The sequence below is a fragment of the Synchiropus splendidus genome, chromosome 1 (genome assembly GCF_027744825.2).
Source record: "Synchiropus splendidus isolate RoL2022-P1 chromosome 1, RoL_Sspl_1.0, whole genome shotgun sequence".
NCBI lineage: Eukaryota > Metazoa > Chordata > Actinopteri > Syngnathiformes > Callionymidae > Synchiropus > Synchiropus splendidus.
The window spans coordinates 45,664,007-45,682,217 of record NC_071334.1 but is presented as its reverse complement, the minus strand read 5'-3'; the positions used below and the strand labels follow the sequence as shown (position 1 = coordinate 45,682,217).

The 18,211-nt window shown below is 41.5% G+C and overlaps 1 protein-coding gene across 2 annotated transcripts; it reads left to right on the top strand.

The window, feature by feature from the left end:
- The first annotated feature begins 1,357 nt into the window (after positions 1-1,357).
- lhx6a (LIM homeobox 6a) lies at positions 1,358-18,137 on the top strand. 2 transcript variants are annotated; one of them, XM_053877897.1, is made up of 9 exons: positions 1,358-1,636; positions 2,085-2,150; positions 2,240-2,422; positions 4,837-4,958; positions 13,555-13,772; positions 15,381-15,481; positions 15,558-15,653; positions 16,783-16,957; positions 17,034-18,137. In XM_053877897.1, exons 1-9 carry the CDS (start codon positions 1,502-1,504, stop codon positions 17,111-17,113), a joined length of 1,176 nt encoding a protein of 391 aa, XP_053733872.1. In that variant the 5' UTR covers positions 1,358-1,501; the 3' UTR covers positions 17,114-18,137. The 2 variants fall into 2 exon arrangements, with proteins under 2 accessions (XP_053733872.1, XP_053733862.1); XM_053877887.1 differs by having other exon boundaries at positions 13,552-13,772.
- The last annotated feature ends 74 nt before the right edge of the window (positions 18,138-18,211 follow it).

Sequence of the window (18,211 nt, the reverse complement as noted above, 5' to 3'; positions counted from 1 at the left end):
TGCCCTCGATATTCTATGGAATTAATGGCCTTGCTTAGGACTGACGCAGCTGAAGGACGCGTTTTAAATGGGTCACCTTGAGAGTATATTTCCGCCGCAAAGCCATGTTAACAGCAGCGCCGAAAGAAACACTTCCGTCGTAATTACGTTTCTAACCACCGTCCCGTTTGATATTTAAAACAATAAAATAAAATCGAACATGAAGTTAGACGCCCAAGCTTTTCAATGAACAGGCAATATTATCAATCTATGTTGAAAATTATTTTGTCTCCACGTAGTCACAATTCCCTCGTCAAAATAAACCGCCTATTTTCTAGTCGCACACATCTAGTATCATTAAAAAAAGAATGGGCTGAAAAAATGCTTAAAGAAAACTGGAACATTTTTCCGTTTATTTTATCTGGAGACGTATTTTAAATACTTAATTGTAGCGATCATTGTGGTTTTGTTTTAATCAATAAGTGATGATACGGCGGAAATAACTTGCGTTTTTATATTTTAAAAAAACTTCACCGACACAAAAATACTAGGTTGATTTGTTCCGTGATTTTCTTTTTTAGATCCATGTCGGAAAATGAGGAAACTGTGAACATAAAAGATATTAACACAATAAGAGGTTTTGAACAGTATACATTGAAAACTGATGCTGTCTACAAAACAAAGTAGTTTGTTTAATTCGAACATTTGAGGGTTGTTTGGTTCTTATGCAAATCTTTTTATTTTGATTAACAACTATATATATATATATATATATATATATATATATATATATATATATATATATATATATATATATATATGGAGCCGGTGTTTTTTTTTTTTTTTTTTTTGAGACTCAACCGCATTTATTCTCTTGATCTTGAGCCTTTTGTTCTCGATTGCCCAGTAAATGCTGACCAAGGAAGCGAGGCTCTCCTCCGGGGCTCTGACGAATGACAGCGCTCGTCAGCTTCTCAGTGAATGAATTTCAGTCATGAAGAAGGTGTCACGAACGCGAGACTACAAACGCAAATACTGATATCAAATCTCTATCTCGTCACTCTCGATCCCCGACCTGAACTTATTGCTCTGACTTGGAGGCAGTGATGCCCATCCCTGCAGTTAACTGTAGCGCTGAAGTCAACTGGACAATGTTATGCGCGAAATTGCTCCGTCAAGAACATGAGCGTGAAAGGCGTTTGCAATACTGCCAGACCAACATCGGGTCCTAGATGTGTAAAATCTCAATGCGGAGTGTCCGTGTCACCACTTAACAAACCAGGTCCAGCCTTCTGTGTTGTCGCCCTCCCCCTCTTTCTTTAACAACAGGCCACAGAGTCCAACTTTCACTCCTACTCCGCTGCTCCGCGCTCACTCATCCTCTCTGGACTGACTCCGTTTGCCGAACTCAAAACCTTTTCCGATGAAAAGCGGACTCTTTCGGCCAGCTGAGGTCTTCTACTTTGCGTGGGTGTGATCGACAAAGCGAGGAAAGTCTGCGCAAACCTGCGGCGCCGTTTGGATGATAGCAGTCCTGACGCACAGCCAGACGCGCATCCGAGACGCGGACCGGGAGTTCATGTACTGGAAAAATGAAGTTCTGTCCCCTCTTTCTGAGGGAAACAAGATTCTCTCCGAAGGGATTCCCGCGAAGCAGGTGAGGACATCTTTTTAGCAGCCACTTGTTGCGTGAAAACAATGCGTCAGAACCGCTTCTTTGCCTCCAAAACTGTCGTGCGCATACGGCTTTTCTTCGTTGTTTTCCACGTCGCTGTCAGCCGTCCACGCCTCTGCGAAGCGGTTCCATTAAATTGCCACCATTAAAAATCAAACGCGCAATCATTTAGCTGACCCTGGCGCAGCCCATGATCGACAGCTGAAATTGACACTCCAGCAGCCTCTCGTCCTCTTTCTATTTGTAATTACAGGTAGTCTGTTCTCCCCACCCCTCCCTCCTCTCGTGTCTAGAATTGCGCCCAAAATGTTATTATTGTAAGAGGCTCCTTTTGAATGTGGCGTGGGACCCGATGGATTAATTGTGGCGGCTGGTGTATAAAGCTCGATCTTTAAAATCCCCTCCGAGTGATCCAGAGAGTGTCTCGTAGGTGATCTCTGCCGAGCCTGCGCCGGGGGCGTCACGCTGCTCCGTGGACCCCGTACACACACCAATGGTGAGGATCGCAAATTCCTGCGTTTAAATCGTAAGGCGAACGTGTGCGTGTGGTGGACGTTGAATGACTCGTGCGTGACACTGTTGCAGTCTCAGTCGGACGGAGAGTCGCAGCGGTCCCACATGGAGCGGGAGGACACGCGCTCGTCCCCCAGCTCCCCCTCCACTCCCTCGGTGTGCTCACCGACATCCACCGCCAGCTCGGTGCCGTCCACCGGCAAGAACGTGTGCGCCAGCTGCGGTCTGGAGATCCTGGACCGATACCTGCTCAAGGTGGGTCAAAACAGACTTCAATCTCTCTCTCTCTCTGTCTATGTACGTCGACGTAAGACGTTGTTCGGGAAGTGTTGAAATATAAAGAAGAAAAGAGTGTCATTACTGCGGAGTGATACATTTTATTTCTTGTACAACTTTCCATTAGTTTGTCTGTATGCAATACGCCCACACGACACTATAATAAATTATATCACCATTAACAATACAAATGTTTTTCACAATATATAAATAGAATAAATAGAATACACATTACAATATGTTTACATCAGTAACTATGCTTTCGAATATATATATACAGTATATATACAGTACAATGCATGTTGCATTACACAACCGCAAAAATATATGTATTGCATTAATCACGCTGAACTATGATGAAGATGCATTGCATTCGTTCAATGTATTCATTTCCGATATACTACAATTTAAAATGCCAAACATTTAAATATATCCAAAAATTCCACAAACGTTGGTGTTGACGAAAACGGTCACTCACGTGGCTTTAGGTTACAATTATTTCCCATGTGTAAGATTGTTCACATTAAAACGGTTTGGATGAATTTTCAGCGTAAAGGAAGAACAATTAAACTAACGGGGAGTATGTAAACCCACGTTGGTTATTAGAATATCCTCTAAAGATTAGACTTGAAGCGCGCTTAAACTGGAATACGACTGCGGAGAAATTGAATGAAATGATGACGTAAGCGGAGCTATAATACGCGTAAGTACGATCGTTTGGTTAGAGAGACCACAGGGGCCCACGCTGTTTCTTTACAAAGAAACACTTGCACTATCAAGTGGCCTTTTAAGAATTTTCCAAGAAATAATTTGTAATTTGTTGAGCATTAAAATTAAATAAAGGTACAAACGGTGTTTATTTTCTCAGAGATTGTATATCTAGATATGATTTTGCAGAGGAAATGAAGTGACAGGCTTACGTGCTTAAATGTTTAACTGAAGTTTAAATCTGCATTTAGATAATAAGTAAATGTTTGGTTACTTATGTATCCAGGCATTTAATAATTATATATATATAAAGAAACGTGGTTCGATGTCATGCTCGATAACTAGAATTGTTTTTCAGCGAGTGAAATGTGACCAAAAGGAGAGGACGATTATGGAGCGTGGTGTTTTGGTTCGGACAGGCCTCTCGTCTCGCCGGGTTCCGTTGCCTGGTAGAAAACAAGAATTGAAAAGTTGTTTTCATTGAGCAACAATTGTGAGCGCATGAGGCGAGCAGCTGCCTTCAGAAACGTCTCAGTGACACACAGCGAGTGTATTTCCGGAGGCTCCATCACCAGACTGTTGCCTCTGTGATGAGATCAGTGTTGCTGATCTCAGATAAGCTCGGAGACACAACATGGACGCGGCTGCCGTCTCCGCTCCTCTGGGTCGCGTGCGCTCGCGTGCTCAACACCCGGACACGTTTCCGTCGCTCGCCACCATCCGGTGTCGTTTCTCGTCCTTTTGTTCGTCACGTAGCAACAACTAAAGCATATTTCAGCGGATATAAGTACTTCATTGAAAACAAGCAACCGATGAAGAGAGTGTTAGGTCCACACCACACTGAAAACGCTTCAGAAAAGCGCTAGTTATCCATGAAGTTGGTCACAAACCAATAATCGATAATGATTTAACGAATCGTTCGTTATTCTTTTCGGATGTATTCATTTCGTTTTGTAACTCAAATCCCACAAACGCTCACACATTTGGATCAAGCACAAATATTTTAATTTTATTTTTTAAATAATGACATAATAATAATAATAAATGTATGACTTAATGGGTTTTAGCAGCGCTTAAAAAACCCTCAAGAGAAATACGAATTTACCGTCGTTGAACTTATGTGTTTTTTTTCTTTATATACATATGTTTTATCAGCTTTTAATATCGAATAAGTGAGACACAGGCCCAAAATATTTAAACCTGTCTTCGAATTACAGGTGTTGTTACAATAGTTTAATATGTAATAATAATAATAATAATAATAATAACAATAATAATAATAATAATAATAATAATAATAATAATAATAATAATAATAATAATAAGATCGTTGCGAATGAAAGGATTATGCGAAACAATTACTTGAGTGACAACCGTGTAATACTGAATCACAACTATTTAAAATATACGCGAACCATTAGTTATCTCATCAGTATCGCAATGATTCCTTTTGTATTCATACTTTTCGGCACTGTTCCAATATGCCATTGGATGTGTAATAATTATATAATACCTTACAGCATGAAATAGATTCTGATTCTGACTTGTGGCTTATTATTAGGCAGATATATTGGATTTTTAATATACTAGTGACTTCATGACAATCCTCTTCATTGGTCTCATTTTGTTTTTCTTTTGCTTTACGGTGACGTTCTGCGTTCACTGACCGCCGCTGTGATTGACAGGTGAACAACTTGATCTGGCACGTGCGCTGCCTGGAGTGTTCCGTGTGCAGAACGTCGTTACGTCAGCACAACAGCTGCTACATCAAAAACAAGGAGATCTTTTGTAAAATGGATTATTTCAGGTAGGGTAAGTTTATATTTCCTCAAAATACTGTTGGCTTTCTTCCAATGCCTCCCTACACAAACACCCAGAACGTGACCGCGGTGCAAAAAGCATATTGAAATGCGCGAAGATTAGCATGCAACTGTTTCTTTCACGTGAACATTTAGTTCGTGCTTCTCGTTCTGTAAAGCGTGTGTGTGTGTGTGTGTTGGTGGGTGGATGGGTTTGTGTGAGAGACAGTGGAGTCATAAAAACAATGAAGTGTTGGACCTTTTCATCGTCCTCGGTTGGATTTTAGCAGCATTGTATATTTTCTTTTCAATTTCATTAACTTTTTTTCCCTTGCTTTTGTGCTGTTCAATATGAATCCCAACAGTACGTAACTCTTTGAGGGTTCAAAAAGTCAACCACAAGCCACAATTGGATCTGACACAGGGCAAAATTAGGCCACAGCAAAACAAAAGGATCTTTTTCCAATTTGTAAAAAATGTGTGATGTTGTTTGCATGCTCATGAAATTATCGTTTCTATTCATATAAGCTTGACCCCATCATTAAAAATAGGAGCATGAAAAATCATAAAACTGTCACTGTTGACAATGAATGAATAATGACAAAAACATTATGCTTGTAAGATTTACATCTGGCCATCTTTGGAGCTGTCAAACATAAACAAACACAATTTTTGCTAATTATATGGCAGATTTTATTATTAATATATTTAAATAATAAGACATAATAGCGCTAAAGGAGAAACTTACAGCCTTAGAAATCTTGGCTCAGTATTAAAAATTGTAGATCCATCAAGTGCATTTTTTTCAGACCCCTCGAGAGCTCCACATCAATAATAAATGAAATTATTTCGAGGCTTGCATATGCAGGGTGTATTGTTTAACGTTGAATAGTCTTCACACTTGCAACAGTACGGACTAATGCTAGTCTTAATCTAACACCAACACCTGCATGCGCCTGTGTGTGTGTGTGTGTAGAAAGTCATGAGTGGTGTTTGTCTGATAGAAACCTGACACGAAGCTGCTACTCTGAGGTTTATAATCACCAGCAATTTGCTGTCCTCCACCCCAGACCCTCCGGCCTCCAGACCAGCAATTAGACCTGCCCGAGTGCCTGGTCAGCATGTTTCTGATCTGAATGTGCTTCCTATCCAAACCCAAAACACACGCTTATGACATATAGGTGAACTCTCAATCATCAGCACTTCACTGTGAAAACATGAAGGCTTTAAATGAGTACGCTTATATCATGAAGACTACACAGACTCGCATACATTGCCTCTTTTAATAACCCCCAAAAGGCTCACACACACAAAGACACAGTCAGAGATCTCTGTTTATTTACTCCCGTCCAACAGCTGCCAATCATTTTGCTCATTTCTTTAACAAAACGGGGATTTTCTGTTTGCTCTGCCACATCAAAATAATAATATTCCAGTTGACCCCTTTGCATTTATTCAGCGCTGACCCCCCGCAGGCTGAGTCGGCCGGACCGTTATTAAACGTGACTCTAAATATGTCCGTTCATTAGACTTCCCTAAAATGGCAAGCAGCAGTGCAGATGTAGCTGTCACACACTCCTATATTACACGCCCATCAGAGGAATGGACTGGAAAAGGGTTCCAGAATTGGATCTTGTTAGGGTTTCACTGGGGGAAATTACCACACGAAGTACCACACAAACTAACGACAAAGCTGAAAAAGTAATGACTTTCAAAACCTGTTGTGTAAAGCATGCTTTTTTCACCTGCTGAGCTAGTTGGAGCAACTCTCAGGTATTGTGCATTGTTCGCATGTGCTGCTTTATAATGCTGATGTACTTTTAAAAATGAAAGTGAGTCTATAAAAGTCTATGTAAGTGCCTGGCCCGGGGGCTCATATAGCCATGGACCAACCAGTGTCAAAATACAAACAACATAATATACATTTCAATACAACACTCATTTAGAATGCTGTTTTCGAAAAGACTATTGTATATGGTTTCATCCAATGTAGTTGTTGTATGTGATATGCTTTCTCAAAATTCTTTTTCAACTGACCCTTTTTTCTATACAACACAAGTGACAACACGGTTTCGCTTTTTTAATTAAATGTATTGCCCCCAACAAACAAAAAATAATTGGACGCACCAGATGAAGACATTACTTATTATTAGTCAGGTTTCTAAAAGAGTTTTCTAAACGCAAACAATTCAAATAATATTTCTAACAGACTGAACTGATGGAAGTTGGAAAAAAAAAGTAGAGGTGATGTCCGGAGGTATTTATTTTCTAAACAAGTCAATGACAAAAGGCAGACCTCCGCCAAGCAGCTCATTTCTTTCCAAATCGTCATTTCCACTGAATGTTATATCCCTGTCTAATTTTAATCTACACGGCGAGATACCGTTCATCGACATTTGTTTGCTATTGTTCAATTCCAGTGAGCTCAATTTGACACACAGTAAAGAAGGAAGACAGCTGGTGACTTGCACTGCTGCTGTCAACTGTGAGTTAGGAATCCCTCAAAAGCTTCCTGGGTCGAATGGCGATCTGAAACACCACCAAAGTGCCCTCAGCATTTCTTGAAAATTACACTGAAATCAGTTCAACCACATTTGAGTTGTCTTAGATGACAGACGCCAACAATCACGTAACCTCATTTGCAAAGACAATAAAAGGTAATTCCAAATAGTAATTATTTTGTGTGTGATTTTTTCAGTGTAATAATTTGAAAGATGAGTGAGCTAGTTACGGATGATATTTTCTGGAGTTTTGTCGGGTATAAATGTTTTTCATAAAATCCATCTTTTACCTTTTGGTTCCAGTTGTCTTCCTGTGGTTCATAGCTGATGGATGAGCATTAAATGTCTATTAGTTATGTGGTGGAACATCACGTGTTTGATTTGTCTGGACAGATTGTGGTGGGATTTTGACGAAAACAGTCTCTGGTGAGCATGGCAGTGAAAATATCAATCCAGGCTCTTTGCAATGCTGCTAGGTGAGGCCACCGCGGTTTGTTTCTCTTCCAATCAAAGAGAAGCCACAATGAATTATGACAATGTCACCGTCCAAACAGATCGAAGCCAAATGATGTGTCTCCTAGTGAGCGTGTGGCCCTGCACAAATGAGAGTCTCACCAGTCTTCTTTACGCTGCCGTTTGAATCATTAATGCTTCTTTTCGCTCAACATCTAGAGACAAATATGGTTAAATTAATTTTGAGAGTCACGTTAATATATGGTTTTAAAATTTGTGACTATCTGTTACAGTGAAGCAGTTCACACAGTATTTTTAAGCAGACCGGTAAGCTGCGGTGTGGTGATTGTGAGGAAAAGTTCAAAAGCAACGTTGCAAAGTTCAGTTATTTTGTTTTTTTAAACGTGAAATACATTGTTTATCAGTGCGCAAATAAGTACATTTGTTCTGGTCTAGTACATGTGAGCTAAGATATGATGAGTGTGAAAGCGTTGTTCACCGAGGTCAGGACGAGACCAAACCAGATAAAATGCAATTTTATGTGGTCCACATTCTGGCAGTTGCAGTAGGAAACGTAAAAATGGTTTGGTGCCTTTTGCTTTGGTGTTACACTACACAGCTGAAACAGTGGAGGCTTTAGGATCCAGAGGCACATCATGGTTTAGCTTCATGGTCTGAAACAGAGTGAAAGGACAAGACTACCATATAGCCACAGAGTGATGTTGTGATGGAATATTAAAAACGGTGTGATGTCTAAAATGTTACCATGTAAACCACTTGAGATTTGAAGTGGCTTGAAATGTGAACCGGACCAGAATCGCAGTCCAGTTTGTCCGTCTCTGGAGACGCTCCCTTGACTGTGTCAGTCTCTCATCTGAACTTGGACTGACAGCTGCTTTAATGGGGCGTAATAGCAGGAAATCAGAGTGGGTTTCCCTCCTCGCACGTTTGTGTCTTTCTGTGTGCGTGTTTGTCACTGTGTGTACACAAGTGTGTGTGTGTGTGTGTGTGAGAGAGAGAGAGAGAGAGAGGAAAAGGGTCTGGGGCAAAACCCTGCCATGCCATTAGGTTCAATGTCAATATTTTGGGGGTTTGCACAGGCACATGCTCACACATTCACCCCCTTATCATGTACCTCCACACACACACACACACACACACACACACACACACACACACACACCCTCCCTCCGTCTTCTCACTCCACAGAAACGTCAGCTCGGCTGGTGAGCTCAGGGCCACACAGGAACTACTATTCCTGCAGTAATCAGGGGCACCATGGGAGACGTGGACCATGACTTTTAATGCAAGACCGAAATAGAGCGGTGGAACGTGAATTGTCAGTAATTACTCATCATACCGCCGCTGGAGCACTGATTAGGTTTCCATGGAAACAAAGGTCGTAACCAGCCAGAAGACATAAATGGTATCACATATATAAAGGGCATGTTTCCAGCAGGGAATACCGCCCGCTAAAATGGATGTATTCATTTGCCTTTGAAGTCTCTATTATTACGCTGGCTTTATTAAACTTTGAGCTCTTTGCAATACAACCAGGGTTAGATACCATGACTGACAGAGAGCTCGTATCAATAAAGTCTCCTCCCACAATTGTAAAATTCCAGTTAATATACGTGTGACCTAAAGTGTCACATGATGTGTGAATTATTATTGTTTTTAATCCTCCTGCCGAACCATGGTGATTGTTTAGAAAGCTGTGCCTCCATTCACGCCGTGTGCATGTGGGTACTCTACAAAACACATATGTTACATTTCCTTGTGCTTGTACGTCAAAGACCGACTTCCTTTTCTTGGTGGCGCTGGGATTTGAACCCCTCAGCTTCTGTGGCTAAATCGTCAAGTGTTCGCTAACCAGTAACATGTGTGGCTGAATGTGTGTCCTCAGGACGCAAAGAAACCATATTAGTGCATGACCACACGTCACTTTACAGTTTTCAATATCGCTTCACTTTGCTGCATCATTTATTGCTTTTTCTTTTGCTAAATGTGTCTGTTCACTCCTCGTGTGCTCAACTTGGTACGTTAAAACCAGTGCTTTGATTTGGAAGAAGCTATTCCAAAACTGCTCTCAACCTGACCATTTATTCAATGTTTCTAAAGGGCTTCAATAAAATTCCCCTCTTCGTAGTTTCAGCCAGCAGTTCTGACACAAATGAAGAGTTTAACCACAGAGTCTCTCTCAGGACCGCTCTCATAGATGTGACTACTCGACTTCGTACATCAACAATAATCCAGAAAACGTGTACCTCCTCTGGATTTCACCGGCAGGTGAATTGGAAAGATTAGAGGAAGAGAGGGTTGCAAACATGAGAGGTCTGCGGGGAGAAGCCTTTTTGTAGTGTGGACTTCTTTTTTCCTCTTGCAAGCAGTGTTGGGGCTATACAGATTGACTTGGCTCCAACATAAACATTAGGATCGTGGCACAAAGATAAAACAGAATAAAAAGGAGAGGGCAGACAGAGGGAGGAGTAGAAGCATATGAGGGTGGAGAGGGGGAATGAAAAAAGGAGATGAATTGAGGTTTTCTGGGTTCTGTCTTTGAGTATGAAGCTGACAAGCTGTCATGCTAGATTAGTGGTAACGTTCCACAATGTTTTTTCTCTTTACTGTAGTTTGAAATGATACGTATGCGGAGGCAGTGGAGTTGATTTGTCTGTGGAATGGCCTCACCGGCTACTAAGAGTTTTCTCCTTAAAGCTGTGACAGCTCAAGCTCTGTGTGAGTGCCATGCCAGCCCAGTTTAGAGTCACCCGGGAGACTTTTCTCACGCTCTCTGATGCTGGGCACAGATGTTTGTTATGAATTTGAATGCTTGTTGAACTATGGATACGGCCATATCATTTTCATTACAAGTGGCACAATGAACTGGACGAGAGATGACTAGAACTTTTCAATCCTCAAGCACAAATTACTTAACTGAATGAAAAAATAAAAGTAGAGCTGCAGAACAATAACTAAATAAACATCCGTTTTAGATCACATTAAAATACAATTGGTCTTTCTCTCTGTGCTCCATCTAAGTAATTACTTTATAAACTGTTTTGAAGAACAGTATCGAATAAGACTGGAAATAAATCAATACATTAGCAAATAAAACCTCCATCCAGGAAGGTGGAAATGTTCTCTGTTATCACCCACATCATGAGTCGTGTACTCGCCTATAAACGGTACTCTATTTTTGTGATGAAACATCAGCAAATAACCATCAGTCAGAGAAGTTTATTTTATGTGAACTCTGCTGTGTGTAAAAATAATTTCAGCATTTTATTCACGTGTGGTCACATGTTAGACAAACCACCAATGGGTCGCAAGAGCTCCCCTATTCTCGTACGTGCCTGTTAAATCCTGTGATACAATAGCAGATTCTTTCAAGAAACACCTTCATCTTGGCTCCATTCCTGCATGTGTCAGTGTGCGTTGAATTTTTTCTAAATTTGAAATCGACATTTGTGACCCGCATAAACACAGTCGGCTAAAGATAAAGGGCATTTTGTTTGCAATGCTACTGACACGCAAGGCAGCTCTTCTGCATGGGGAAGGTCTGCTGGTGAAATGTCAGCGTCTCCGTATAGTACTTCCATCACAGATGGAGTGGACTAGAGTGCTGTGATTCTCTGCCAAACCCACTCAATTGGTGGCTCTCCTGCGTCGACATCCCCCTGCTCTTCCCCTGCCATCAATGATCCGTACTTCTACCACCTCTCTGAGTACAGCATCCGTCGCCCCATCTGCTCCTCTCATCCTACGTCAGGCCTCTCTCCTTTAGAGCTTTTCGACTGCATTTGGCTCATGTTGGCGACACTGTTTTCATAAAAGAATTTAGTCTTCCTCTCTTGGAAGCAACACATATCAGCACTTTAGATTGTGCAGTGCTTCCTATGCTCGTCGTGCCATGACACACATTCCGTGGGCTGCCAAGGCGTTTGACTGTTTTTGTTCACTGTTCCTGATAATCAGATGTGACAGCTTTGAAATATGTGCTAGAAAATGTATTTGGACCCATTTTGCGGCTTGTCTTTGCTTTCCATACAGATGGAGGCAGATTGTACCTGAGACTACTAGCTTGTGGATAGGAATTTAAAGTTAAACAGATCAAGTGTTTATGTCTTGATAGAACGATGGGAAATGAGATTCAACAACAGATATAATGGATTGATTTTATATATCCAAAGAGGGAATCGTTCGTGCTGGTTTTGATACATGTGTTACCAGAAGGACGGCATTGTACTTCAGTATGGTTTGGAAATATATTTGTTTATAAGCTTGGTTCGCGGTTGTTTCGTGCTTTGCTTGTGACCTTCCTCTAAAACCAAAAGTCGCTTTGCATGCCAATCAGCCAAGTCCTCCTTCTAATCTTGTATGACTCTAGAGTAGCTTTGCCCCAGACAATCTCCAACAAGTACAAGTTATTTACTTGTATTGAGATGTAGCCTTTGCAACATGCCTGAGTTGGTTTACTGCGTGTATTCTTTGAAAGTTATGGTGGCATGAGCTTCTAATGTTGGTATCAAGTCTGAAGTAGCAAGAAGTATCACACGGTACCTTGGATAGCGTTAGCCTCAAAGAAACTTGAAGGACAAAGAACATAACGTTCTTCTGTAGTTTGTCCATCTGTAGGTTCATGCTTCTAGTGTAGAAGATTAAATCGACAATTCCTCTTTTAAAACATAGATATTAATAAGAGCCCTGGCAGGCAACTCACATTTATTGGAGGCCAAATTACAACCTCCTACTGAAACAAAACAAACGCCAAAATATTTCCACTTTTCCATCAGTGATAAACTTCTTTGTTGACTTAACCAGATTTCACCCCATGCCTCTGGTTATTATTTTTTAGAACAATGAATCCAAAATTATATGGGCCAGTAATAAGCACAACACTTAAATAAATATGAAGCATTGATTTGTGGACACTGTACAAAAGCCTACTTCAAGGTCAGTGCAGTAATGCAAAAACAACATGTTTATTTCACATCAACAACTTGTTTTGTGCTTATGAGGAGAGTTGAGAAAGTCTTGGCTGACCTCAAACTTTTTTATCGTGCAGCCTCTCTGGTTCGAAAACTCGATTTATCTGTCATCTGTTCCCTCGATGTCCCTCAACCCCCAACCCACACACTCATCCATCCCGAACAGTGAGTCAGGTGGTTTGGGTTTATTTGCTGCCTGACCTCACTGTTGCTATCAGTTACAGACGCTCGATACCGAGTGATGTCATCCAAGTCTTTCTTCATCTCCCACTCTGAGAAACCACTGTGGTGTGCTGGGGTGCTGGTTTGTTCTCCGGAGTGTGTGTATGTGTGTATACGTCAGGGTCTTCATGCATCAGTCAGGAAATTGCAGGTGTTGGTTTGTTTGCATTCAGAGCTCAACTTGCAGCCACAGTCCGGAGTTATGTTGAAGGCCACATCCTCCTCCAAGGTTTCCTCTTGAATGGCTTTAAATCTTGCCAAATCTAAAGGTTATAGCACATTAGCTGAATGTCGGGTCAATTCTGTCACTGTCTGCAAACAACTTGGAGATAACATGAAAAAGATCACCTACTTCTGGAATTGTTTAAATGCAGCTTCAAGGAAGCCTTTTTTTCATCATTCTCTTTCTATCCCTCTTTTTCTCTCCCTCACAGTAGGTTTGGTACCAAGTGTGCTCGCTGTGGGCGCCAGATTTACGCCAGCGACTGGGTGCGCAGGGCCCGAGGGAACGCATATCACCTGGCGTGTTTTGCCTGCTTCTCCTGCAAAAGGCAACTGTCCACCGGAGAGGAGTTTGGCCTGGTGGAGGAGAAGGTTCTCTGCAGGATCCATTACGACACCATGGTGGAGAACCTGAAGAGAGCAGCTGAGAGTGGTGAGTGTGCGCTGAGGGAGGTGCGTCATACATTATAAATGTTATTAGAATCAGAATCAGAATCAGAATCGCTTTATTTATCAGGAGAGAAATTGCTTTCCTTCTAATCTTTCATGTGTCTGAGCAAACACACAAACTCTCTGAGCGCTCACCTGGACCACTGTGAGCCATCTGCCATTGACGGCCGTGGTGACTGCAATAATAGTTTACATTAGCATTTTAAAAAAAAGTACAATTTGCATAATTCACATTGAGGAATGGAACATGTGTGAAATTTAAAAATAGAAAATAAGAATTAAATGACTTTAAGTTGTATAGATTCTTAAAATTTGAATCACAGAGTCATAATGTAATATATTCACAATAAATATACAGTATACCATGAATCTTCCAATATAGTAAGTTAACTAACTCAAGTCATTGAAGTCACATTACACCATTGAGGCCGCTGGATATCAAAGAACTTCCAACAACTTTTACAAACAGTTATCCTTTTTCAAACTGATAGATAAGGCTCATGAATCCGTCTGGTGTGAGACTTAATTTTGTCCACTTGAGGCCACCGTACTTTGTGACCGTTTTTCAAAGTGAGTCCGTGTGGATCAGGCTGAATTGAAGAAGGAACATGTTTCTTTCACTTTTCATTTCCTCACCTGACTAGAGTACTCTCTGTGTATTGTAGTCTGAAACCTGCGCTGCAAGCACTCTCTCTCCTATGCGTAACTCCGCCGCCCCTATTGGCTCAGTACACGCGCACATTTTGACCAACCACAAGCGACTTTTAAGAGAACTCAAACATCAGCCAGCTCTAGTAGTCCAAAACAAATAGCAGCTCTTGTAGTTGCAGTTCGTTTCATGGTGTATGTAGTGGTGTCAAACGGCGGACGGTCTGCAAGGAAGGTGGAATGGTGGAAAATGCCGGGCCGGGAGTTTTTGTTGCGCAGCATAGATATTTTTGTGCGCTGAGATTGTAACTCCTGCTCAAAATAAAAGAGCAATGTAGAAACAGAGAGAGTAGGTAACACAGAATGTTACTGAAACAAACATGCAAGATAAAAATAAAAATCATGACCGTACTAAATATCAATGACATGTCATGTTAAATGTCTGATGATAAGCGAATGGTTTTCATAAATTTTACTATTATATTCATATTTTTATAATAACTTTTTCTTCCGTGTAACCCATTGCTCTTGAGCAAAGGAAAATGCCACCAAATTTTACTGGCATATTAAACCATTGGAAATAGCATTGTTTTCCCCCCTTCATGCATTTTCAGGTAGCAGATTTGCGCTGTCTTGATGCAGCATGTTGCTACAACAAGTCACCTCCCCCCGCCTTAATCAATCTGACTCAGCCCGCCGGAGGCAAACCTATCATTTTCCTGTGTTGGTCATCCATTATCCTCAATGGTGGCCTTCCTCTTCCGCACCAACATTCATTGTCCAACAAGGAAACACACTATTTAGCTGTGTACACATTGCTCCGACTTAATAATGAATCCTCGCAGTAATGCCCCAAATTCTCACTGGGTCTGTGATAATGACATGTTCATCTAGATGTCTGTGATTTGACCTCATCCTCACTACTTCCCGCCTCGTGTCCCAGGCAACGGTATCACTCTTGAAGGGGCGGTTCCAACAGAACAAGACAGTCAACCCAAGCCAGCCAAAAGAGCGCGGACGTCCTTCACTGCAGAACAGCTACAGGTAAGAAACACATGTCAGGCCTCAAAGTTTCAGCTGCATTTATGTAGAACTGGATATTAACTCACGCCCCGTGCAGATCATGCAGGCCCAGTTCGCGCAAGACAACAACCCGGATGCTCAGACGCTACAGAAACTAGCGGACATGACGGGCCTGAGCCGGAGAGTTATACAGGTCAGTAATGAGCCCTGCACTCACTTGTGGGCAAGTGTTCTATTGTCGGAGGCAACCATGTCTGCTGACATCAGTAGCGCTCCCTTCCAGTTCCTATCGAAATGTGTTTGAAGTGCAGTTGAAGAGATGGACTCAAGGGCAGGTGTAGGACAAAGGGAGAGATATACGGAGGAGATGTTTTGGATACAAGGATTATCATCTCAAGAGCTGGAGGCTTTTAGGTCCCATGGATTTGCGAAGAAGAGGCAATATAAACATCAATATAAACAAGGGGTGGGATTCAATAAAAAATAATCTAGTTTATTAGAGAATTTGTGATTGATAAATATCAATTAATCGCAGTTTAATGGTGTAAGAATATTTTCCACAAGAAGCCTCATTTTTCAATTGGAATGAATTTGGTATATTACTGAATCAAATGATGGACGCATACATACATTTAAACAACACAATATTGTTCATTTTGCATCAGTTTGACAGTAGCACAATAAATCAGGATGGTGTCTATATTCAGGTTTTTATATCGCCTTATTTAAACTAAAGCTCTTTTAATGTCTTGAAAATATTTGTATAAGAATTTTAATGTTATAAGAATTTCAAGTACATTCAGAGTAGTAGTAGCCACTGTGTAGTGAAAAACATCCCTGAACCAAAGCAAACAGATGCTTTTGTTTGCTTTTGTTCAGGGATTCCTCCATGTTTGTTGTTGTTGTTATCATCCTAGCTGCCACGTGTCTTGTGCATCAGTGGGATCAGTGGACCAGGAACTCCTGCACTTACAAAGGTTCCCTGTTGTCTGGAGAGCAAACTGTTCAATTAAATTAAACAGAATATTTGTTGTAATTAATTAATTGTAATAATGTTGTAATAAATTAGTCGTAGTTAACTTGTTAAAGTCCCACCACTAATATAAACATTATAAAACTTGAAAGCAACCTTCCTACTCGACCTTGAAAAGATCAGGCCCAGATTCAGAGTCAAGGGTCAGGTCAGTAACGTAGTGAAGGGAGAGCAAGACACAAGCATTCTTCTCAAGTTTCCCCCAATGTTACTAGAATCTGCTGTGCTGCTGTGCTCTGTTGTGAACGATTATAGCCACATGACGTCTGGTAACGTTGCATCTTCATAGGTTTGGTTTCAAAACTGCAGAGCAAGACACAAAAAGCACACACCTCAGCACAGTGGGGGTCCTCAGGGTCACCCCCAGGCCAGGATCCCCTCATCCATGCCTGATGAGCTGCATTATTCCCCCTTTGGAAGTCCGGACCGGGCGCGCATGGTGGCCCTCCACGGGTACATCGACAGTAAGTTGGTGGTGCTGTGCGCTTTGAAGTCCTCCAGAATAGTCTGTTCCACCTGACATGTGCGTTGTGTCCTCAGGTCATCCCTTCTCCATGCTGACCTCACAGAACCTTCCTCATCAGGCCATGTCACTGCCTCAGCTCCCGCTCAGCCGCTAGCACCCCGCAGATGCTCATCCCTGTGACATAGAAGTGCGGCTGGGCGCACACATTTTTCACTTATAAAAGTACAAACTGGGAATAAAACAGGAAAGACTACAATTGTGTCGCGTCTCGCCAGAGGCACGAACTGGTGAAGCGTTTATTACAAGCAGGAAGTGCGCAGCGGCGCGTCCCGATCACCCAGAAGGTGTCTCACGTAGGTTTGTTTCCCTGCCATCCTCTGACTGGCAGACGAAGGGACTTGGATGAGGACGGAACTGAGCACGTGAGCAGGACTTCAGACTGACGTTGACATGACGACCCTCGAGCAGGGATGTAGAGGGATGAAGTCGACTCGCTCACCTCTACACATGAAGGAAACCTAACTGTAAAGCTTAATGTGCATTGATCGTTGTTTTTGACTGTGACGCCATTTGATTCATTTCAATCCCTTTGCTCACATTCCTACACAACCCATCAATCATTTGGTATTGGAAGCCCAATGATCAAAATAAATATTTACTATTGTTACCAACAGAGCCTGGGTCAGATATGACCTGAAAAACCACATACGGCCAGTTAAGAGTCTTTTGCAAATGCGCTCTTCTTTATGAAGGACATTTTTATCTAACATTTGAATTGCAGCCCTAAAAACAATCAACCAAACCCAATTTTTTTTTAGCTGAATCATCCACATTCCTACAAAATCCGCTGTGTGACAGTTTACATTTCCCTCAAACTGGCGTGTCGTCACTTATTTATGATTTCTGTGGTTGCTTGTTGAGCCTCTGCATGCGTGTGAGTCCGTCACACACGGAGGAGTTTTGGTACAGAAATGGTCAATATGAAACAGAATGTACATAGACATCCTGTGTGAGTGCGTGTGTGTCTGTGCGTGTCGGCCATTGTGAGAAGAGCAGGATTCGACAAGACCTCAACGTCGTTGTATTTATTGAGATGGTAAAAATCCCTGTAAAGCACTTTTTTTGTTCTTCTTAAACTGTTCTGTTTTAAGAAATAAAAGTTTATTTGATAGACTGTGCATCCTAAATGTTTTGTGTTTTCAATTGCAATAAAATAGAATGTGGTGATTTGTCGTGCACCCGACTCTTTACT